The 8876-nt window shown below is 44.4% G+C and overlaps 1 protein-coding gene across 1 annotated transcript; it reads right to left on the reverse strand.

Annotated features, from left to right (window-relative positions):
* Positions 1–407: 407 nt before the first annotated feature.
* ALKAL2 (ALK and LTK ligand 2) lies at positions 408–8873 on the reverse strand (the record flags this gene model as incomplete). Its single annotated transcript, XM_017860277.1, has 5 exons — positions 408–988; positions 4188–4252; positions 7222–7302; positions 7408–7461; positions 8690–8873. Coding segments are annotated over 5 exons (390 nt in total), but the record flags the coding sequence as incomplete, so codon positions are not given.
* Between the last annotated feature and the right edge of the window lie 3 nt (positions 8874–8876).

Here is an 8876-nt window from a genome sequence, read left to right on the forward strand (position 1 = left end):
AATTCAGCTTTTAAATTGGATCCAGTTAGATCTGTTTAAAATATATCTACATGTAAAATTTTGAGACTGCTTAGAAGTCTTAAGGTTCCTCCTAGTTTTGCATTTTCATGATTACAAAATCGCTTGGGAAATAATGGATACAACCTCATTTGGAATATTTCCCAGCAAATCAGGGCCTATCTCAAGAAATTATGTCACCAATATATAGTAGCCTCTACTTTAAAAAAATGCTAATTATCCCTTAGAGAAATTCTTAGGCTTCAAGTTTTCATTTGTTTATGACTTTTATATTCTGTGACCTTTTGCCAGTGTCATGGTCTCAGTAAATCTGAAGTCACGAATTCCCAACAGTGAACCTGTTAGAGAGGTAGAGAGTCACTTTGAAGACTAGTCATTATAACAAACACTTCATTTATTACTTGTGTTTATTTACAGTATTTACATATTGCACAATAGCTGGAATACTATTTTACATTTATTATACAAAGGACCGACAGAATTAGCCACAGATTTACACTCCACACTGTTCCTAAAACATGACCAAAATTTTAATTTTCATGCCATTACGAATAATACTCTGAGAATTTAACAGTGAAAGTAATACGGAATATTAAATTATGTTATATGAAAATATACTTTAAGATTCTGCTTACGTTTCTAAAGAAACATTTTTTGTGATTTCACCTAATCAAGAAAATGAAATATTCTCTGTGTTTTATAGCACTACACATCAAACGTGGAGCATTCCTTTTGTGGTTGTTTTAAAATAAGAGTGACAGATATCACTCAATACACTGATTTATCGAATATGTATCTGCAAACAGTGTCAACAACATACAAAACTCAAAGGACTTATGGAAGAGTCTGTCTGCAAAATAAATCTCTTGTCCATGAGGGGATGTGTATAAAGATAGTTCTGTTTCCCTGTTGGTTTCCAAGGCACTTCTCATGGCTCCTGGTGTGCTGCTCCTGTACAGTCTGCTCACTGCTGAAAACAAATACATTGTGTTTGATGTGACTATCCACACTTCTTCCTGTGAATTCCAGAAGACCTGTCACTTCAGTTAGGGGACACAACATGTGTATAAACATAGGCAGTCTCAGAGTGCGTCTGTATGTCTCTATGTTCCAAAAAGTGTAGTCTCTTGTATTTTGAAAAATAACTTCTTTCTGCACTTACTACATGGCTGCGATGCTAAAGCAATGAAAGTCATCACAGATACATGTGGATGCTTATTAAAGCTTGAAGAAGAGTGCTTAGTCTTACATGTGCTATCAGAATCCTCAGTAGTCCAGGCCACAGGGATTTACCTGGCAGTTCTGTGCAACCTCAGTGTTCAGAGTTGGTAAAGCTAATAATCAAGATTAGACAGTTGTTTCTAGCATTCTTTGTTGGAATATCTAAACCATTGGTATTCTGTTTATTTTTAAAAGAATGATAAACTTCAAGGTTACTAAGATAAGGCTGCATTTGGGAGAGTGCACTGGGCACTCACTACTCAGAACTCCTTTTCTTTGACAACATTCCAGAGCTCAGGCTTCTGATTGACCTGGAATTCCAACAGTGAAGGGCGTCTGTGACTGTTAGGGAAGGTAGGTGGGGACATTGTTCTCTTTGGCCTGAAGAGGTCTATTAATGAGCTTCAGAATGCGGCAAATGGATTTGCTCTGAGATGAGGACAGAGCCCTTCCTGCTAAACACCTGCTTTTCTCAGGCTCTGGGCCTTTCTTTACAAAGACAAGGTCATGGTTTGCAGTCTTGCCCTGCCGTCCTTGTGTGTCAGGACGGAAGTGCGTGTGGCAGGTTGTTAAGCAGCAGAACCGGGACTGCAGAGCCTTCCTGATGCCACACCGTCGCACTAGTGTGGGCACCCTGGGATGCCTGCCCTGCCCTCTGGTGTCTCACTGAGGTCTGCAAAGCACAGAGAAACCCCGGACTGTATCTACACTGTGGTGACTAGCCAGGTAACAGTTTGCTGTTGCCGTTTAAAACTTTTGGAATTTGAAGAAGGTATCTTTAAAAAAATAGAAGTTGGCCGGGCGCGGTGGCTCAAGCCTGTAATCCCAGCACTTTGGGAGGCCGAGACGGGCGGATCACGAGGTCAGGAGATCAAGACCATCCTGGCTAACACGGTGAAACCCCGTCTCTGCTAAAATACAAAACTAGCCGGGCAAGGTGGCGGGCGCCTGTAGTCCCAGCTACTCGGGAGGCTGAGGCAGGAGAATGGCGTAAACCTGGGAGGCGGAGCTTGCAGTGAGCTGAGATCCGGCCACTGCACTCCAGCCTGGGCGACAGAGCGAGACTCTGCCTCAAAAAATAAATAAATAAATAAAAATAGAAGTTATGAAATTATAGTTAAGAGGGTATCAGTGTTTTAAACTATACCTATGTCTTGGCAAAAATGAACCCAGTTACAGCTGCGACACCTGTGGCTGTCAAGCAGGTGCCCTTTTGGGAACAGAAGCTTGCGAGCCTGGGCCTTGCCCTGTTACCTTTACCTGCATCTCATCGTCAGTCAGGCTCTGATGTGGTTGTCCGATGATGGGGAGAGTGATGTAAAGGGTGCTGGAGACTATCGGGATTCCGCCACAGCTTTTCTGCGGGGCATCACTGTGGCATTTGCGAAGCACGAAGTGCCATGCAGAGACCCATCCAGGAGCCTGAGTCCCACTGAAATGACCACGTCCTTCAGTGTAACTGCAGCTGCCTCCAGCAGCAGCCAGCAGAGGGGAGGCAGGGGTTGGCTAATGGACATGTAGACAGAGTAGCTCTTCGAGTGGCTAAAACAGTGGGGAACTGGCTCTCCTCACTTGTAAGTAAGTGGAAAATTTCCAAGGATGTCCCTGGCTCATCTCTGGGAACAATGGGATTTAATTATAAAGAAATACCTTAAAAAAAAAAATCTCATCTCCCCTGGCATATCACCTTGGGTGACAGGAATATACATCTGTTCACTGATTTAAAGAGAAGAAAGTCCGTGTGACATACAGGCAGTGGATGAGCAGCTCGAGAGAACTGGAAAGAGGAGGGATCTGGGGGGACATTACTACACAGCACTTCCCAGCTTTGCCTGGCATTGAAACCTTCACTATCTCCAAAGAAAAAGTGCAGTGAAACTGCAAAACGCAGCCTCAACCCGCCATTACCCACCGGCCTGCCTCCCCGTGCCATTCCTCTCATTAGCAGCAGTTTCTTCTACTGGGAAAGATGCTTCCTGCTGCTGTTGGGGTCATGCATGCAACCCTTCTACTGCTGCTACCTAAATATTCATAAGCACTGCTTCTCCGTAGAGAGCACATCTGTATAGGAAAGAGCACTACCCTACCCTCATCCATTTTACATGAGACAAACTCGAGTAACCACTAGAAAAATATTCCCTTCATGAATGTGCTCTGAACAGCTATCAATGGGCAGGAAGCCTGTCTGTCTTGTGCTGGTGCAGCCGGCATCTGGCAGTGCCCACACACACAAGATATGTAGTAAGTATAAAGTTGGTGAAATTACAGTGGCATCCTGCTGTCTAACGTGACTGAATTCTGTGGCATTTGTGTCAGGAAAATAAAACCTTACCCTTCAAAACATCTGCTGATGGTTGGTGTTACATGTTGCATATCAGCCCTCGAGGGGCCCAGGTACAAAGTTCAGTTCATAAATGTGTTATGCATTTACGTTTTTACTATTAGAGGCTATGAAAATAAAAAACATTGATGGAAACATTTAAAGAGGATAGCTGTTCTTTATGAGCTTTTTGTCATGATAGACTACAACTCAAACATTTACCAGATGTGATCATTTGAATTTACATGGACAATGTTGGTCATCTACTCAACTTGTGAGTGTTAGTGAATGAATGAATGCCTCAAAGTAAACAGGGACAATTTTAGTCTGTTCCTGGCTTATGCATTCAGTCATATGCTGAAACTGGCTGATTTGCTGTGTTTCAGAGCAGGACCCACTCAGTGCCCATGTGCCATGCGGTGAGCAGTTAACAACAGCTGCCTGGGCAGTGTAGACAGGCCAGTAGGGCGGCTTTCAGCACTGAGATAAGAGTGTTGGACCATCTCTACTTAGAATACGGCTATCTCAGCCAAAGAATGAGTGTTCCTAAACTCCCATGAAGTTTTCATGTCCCAAGCAGGATTCCCGTCTTTGGTATGCGCTCCAGTGCGCTTCTGTCCAAGCTTACCTTATCCTCCATGCACACTGGACTGACAGCCAGCCGGGTAAGAAGCCTGGCACATCTTTTATAGTCTATGGTGAAAATAAATCACAGACCCTTGTCAGTTACTTAAAAAACAAATAAATCACTTTTTTTTGCAAGTATATCAGCTACTAAAGCCATTTATTTCTTTAAATATCTTAATTCCCTGGAAGCAATACGGAGTATAATCTGCAGGCATGGGTTCTAAGTTGTTGACTTAATAATTTATGGTACTTCAAGAGCTTAAGCTTCAATGGCAGAAGTGGGATGATGTAAGTGGGGCTGTGGAGGGAGGAGGGACAGACACGCAGACTGCATGGCTGAGCTGGCTGCCCATTGCTTCTCTCAGAAATAACTTCATTTTGCTTCCTACGTAACAATCCTTCCATACCCTTGTGCTACTTTTGGGTCATCTGCAGGCTGAATCCCAACTTGAGTTGACCATGGGACAAAGCCTTCTGCCTGTAAATTCTAAAGAAAGTGGGTCAAAAGTCAGCAGAGCAGAGGCCTGGAGTGGATGGCGAGCGGAAGCAATGTGCCCATTTCTAAGCAGAGACTGATACTCCTTGGTATCGTACACAGTCTCCCATTCCACTATTCTGGCCATGCTGCCTGTGGAAATTGAGAAGGTGTAGTGGTCATGGCCATAAGGGAAAATATGTCCTCAGGGTGAAGATCTATGGAAAGCTGAAATTGTTTGTAAATTATTACAGTTTATTTCTGAAGAATAGAAAAATCCTATTAAAAGGAAGAATTTATACCCAACTGAAAATCTGAGTTGAACGGGTAGACTGACAATGACAAATGTATACAATATGTTAGATAAGTAGCCAGCTCTACTTCCAAAAATATACCTCCTAAATATTTATGGCACATATTGTTAGGCATTTTTCAAACAGAAAATGTTTTCAAAGGGAAAGAGCATGCCCAAACAGTGGCCCTGGGTCATCTGAACGCCTGGCTTTCTCTTTCACAAGCAGCATCATGCCTTTTAGAATGTAGTTTTCCTAAACAGATTCCACATCATGAATGCAGTGGATTGTGTGATTTCAATGGCTGATCTAATCAATGAATTGTAAAGACTTCCACTTGTGTCATGTCCAGGGTCCCAGCTGACCACATCCTGCTTAACCCAGGTGTTTTCAGCAATGTCTTGCTAACCTTCATGTGCAGACCAATCATCTGGGGATCTTACTAAAATGTAGACTTTGTTCAACAAGTCTAGATGGGACTTACTTCTGCTTTCCCAGCAAGCTCCCCATAGGACCACACTTTGAGAAGGCACTAAGTTCCTTCAGGTCTGATATTCCAGGATCCCAAGGACTTTCTTTTATACAGCCTAATGCAGTAAAAAAGTGGTCCAACTTCAGCTCTCCAGTTCTTTATGGGCTAAGAAGAGGCAGAAAGCAACAAAGTAGCCTCCCATCTTAAGGCACAGATCTCTCAGCCTTCTCCCTCTCCATGGCCCAGGCTGAGCTGTGATCAGGAGCTTAGTATCACAAAGCCGAGCTGCTGTGAGCAAAAGGAGGTATCGAATGGGGGCGCAGCTTGATGCCCTGGAAAAAGGCCTGCAGAGTCAACCATGAGATCTGTGCCTTAGCTTTGCTGATATCTGACAGCGCAAAAGCAATTCCTTATCCATAAATGAAGAGATGAGATTGAATGACTCAGAGGTCACTTCCAAATTTGGAATCTGTGATCCTATTACTGTAAGGAAATATGTAATTAAAATATATGCACATCAAAACAATACAAATGATAAAATTTTCTGGCCCCAAGAGCCACATTAATGATTCCCAAACAGGTGATTACATTCCAAAAGAAGAAAACAGTACTAGTGTGCCAGGTCCACATGGAAGGGTGGGGCCCAGCACCAAGAATATGAAAACGAAACTCTTCAGGAAGTGTGTGCTGCTGGCCTTGGCGTGAGGATGGTGTCGCTAAAGCATGGTCAGAGGGGCCGAGGCTGTGTTCCATGTGTCTTCGTGCTGTTGGTGCGAATGCTAAGCATGCATGTGCCTCAGCCTTGTCCAAAACGTGCTGGTGACACTACTTCAGTGGGCTAAGGTTCATTGGCATGCACCTGGCACACAGAAGAAGCCCTATAAATGATGGTTATTATTATTTGAAGTAATTTTGCTGCCTAAACAAAGAAAAGCACTTATGCTTTGTGTACATTGGCTTTTGGTTTGTTTGTTTTTGGAGGGGGAAGGCAGGACAGCAAGTCTGGTCTGCTGCCTGGTCTGGCTGGAGAGCCCTGATGACAGCAGTTAGCAGGATGCCTAGTGTCTCTGCGTGACTTTTCTGTAAGCCTTAAATGAAATGAAAGTTGGAGTCTGAATTTTTAAAAAATGGGTTAGGGCCCTATCACTGTAGCTAATAAGGTTTCAGTGAAGAGAACAAGGAGCTACTTTTGGAGAAATAAAATGTTTTGTTATGAATAAATAGCCAGAAGCAGGTTAGGAAGACTGAAAATAAACAGGAGAGAAAGCTACTGCTGAGAGCTAGGTTGATAAGGGCAGCTCTGCATTTCTGAAGGAGTGATGGAGCCAGCCAGAGAAACAGTTTTGAAATCACAATGAAATTCTTGGGTGATGAGGTTATAATTACTGATGGGAGGAAAAAGTCTGCTCAGAGCAGTGGAGATGATCCAGGTCAATCTGATTCTTGGAGTCATTTTAGCAACTCATTCTTAACATCTGTTTGACTGCCATAGTAGAGTACGCACAAACATGGGCATTGGAGGAGAATTAACAACAGAAGGAGAATCGGAGTTCAGCCCATCCCAAGAGCCTATTATTCCAGTGACTGTAAATAATTTCCAGTTTGGCATTAGCTGATGCAGAAGTTAGTTATCTTCTGCAATGGTCTGGCCATCTTGGCCCCTAACTCCATAGTGAGGAAGGAATAGGCAAATTTGAGCCAAGAAGGCAGGGGCCTATATGAGGAAATGGAAGGAGGTGGGAACCGCTGCCTGCACTGCGCTTGCATTTTGTAAAAATTCAATGCCGTTACTTACATGCAGGAATGGTGCAGTCTCTGGTGTTGTGATAAAGTCTATGGAAGTGTTTGCTGCACTTTGGACTAAAATAAAGAGGGCCTGGAACATGGAAGAAGAAACAGATCATGAAGACTCACAGGTACAAAGGAACTCTGGGAGAGGTGAGGAACTCTGGGAGAGGTGAGGAACGAGGAGGAAACTTACCCGTAAGGTGTTTTAGAAACTTGTCCTTCATCCTCAGATCTCGAGGAACAATTTCTGTTTCAGGGAAAATAAAGTAGTATATTACCTGAAGGAAGCATTTTTTAAAAATGTGATCTTAAGTGAATGTTGAAGAAAATTAGAAACTCCACACTAGCCAAGTTGCTTTACACAAAATAAAAATGGCTGGGGCCCTGGATTGCAACACACGACAGTGAAGAAGACTCAGTATCAGGGACATTTACTTTCCTTGAAATAACAGTAACTACTCCTGAAACTCCAGGGTTATGTCTGCTCTCTACCCCATGGGATGCAGACAGAGACCACGAAGTTACAGAGGTAAGAAAACTTTTTTTTTTCTTTTAAACATTTAACTTCCAGTGAATAAGTCACTTTTAGGCACTTTAATTTTGAGGACCTTGGGAATCAAATCCCACAACATTTCAAAGTTTTTAGAGAACCCTTGACCCTTCAAACAAAAAAAATGGGTTATAGAATATTAATTTTTCTAGATAAATATTTAGAATAAGGATTAAAAGACCACGTTTCAGTGAGGTGTAAATTAGTGGGAATATGCATTAACCTGGTTTGTAAGGTAAGAATCCTAGGGAAAGACTCAGTAAGGCAAACTTCTACCACCAGGGTTCTCCGCAGACAGTGGGTGGGGAGAACCCTGCGGGTGTTCTTGAGTTCAGCTTTGTTTTTGCGTGTTTACGACCCTCTCCATCTTCACTCCCCCGTTCAGGGCTCCTGGCTGAGCCCCGACTGTGTGTGAAGTCAGGCCCTCTGAAGAGGAGCATTGGCATCCCTCGCAGGGCATCCCCCTAGTGAGAGTCTTCATTCACTCCTAACTTGACGCGGCCGGGGTAAAACTGACCTTATCATATTTGACCTGATTGTGTCACAAAAGCATTAGAAGCTTTCATGCTTTCCTGGGAAATTCCCCGTGGGCCACCACTCTGGGCAGGGCCACGAAGGAGCCTGGATGCTTCCTTCTCAGTTGGGAACGCTTTGCTGGAAATGCTTCCATTTCCAAAGTGACGGGTGACAGTTCCGTGCGGAAAGCACCAACCCGCACAGCAGCTCACACGCGCCAGGAGGAGACCGGGCGCTTCTCTGCCAGGCCTCATGCGCGGACCTATTGCTGCTATTTTCTTTTTCTTAAAAAAAAAAGGAATTCTGCTGTTCAATGGTCAAAATTGATGTCTCTTTTTGAAACGTGTTTCTCAAAGACAATTCTATTTCCCAGCAGCCCCGGCCCTCGGGCGCGCTCGGCCCCACTCACCCACTCGCTGCTCCGGCGAAGGCCCCAGCCCCGCCGCCTCCGCGCGGCCCAGGGCGCAGTCCCGCCCGAGGAGCTGCAGGCCCTTGTGCTCCGCCGAGTGGTGCTTCCGCAGCTCCTGGACGAGCTCCACCACCAGCCGCAGCAGCGCCTGCCCGTCCGCCGGCTCCCGGGGCTCCGCGCCCCCCCG

Source organism: Rhinopithecus bieti, unplaced genomic scaffold, assembly GCF_001698545.2.
Source record: "Rhinopithecus bieti isolate Rb0 unplaced genomic scaffold, ASM169854v2 scaffold_51905, whole genome shotgun sequence".
Classification (NCBI taxonomy): Eukaryota; Metazoa; Chordata; class Mammalia; order Primates; family Cercopithecidae; genus Rhinopithecus; species Rhinopithecus bieti.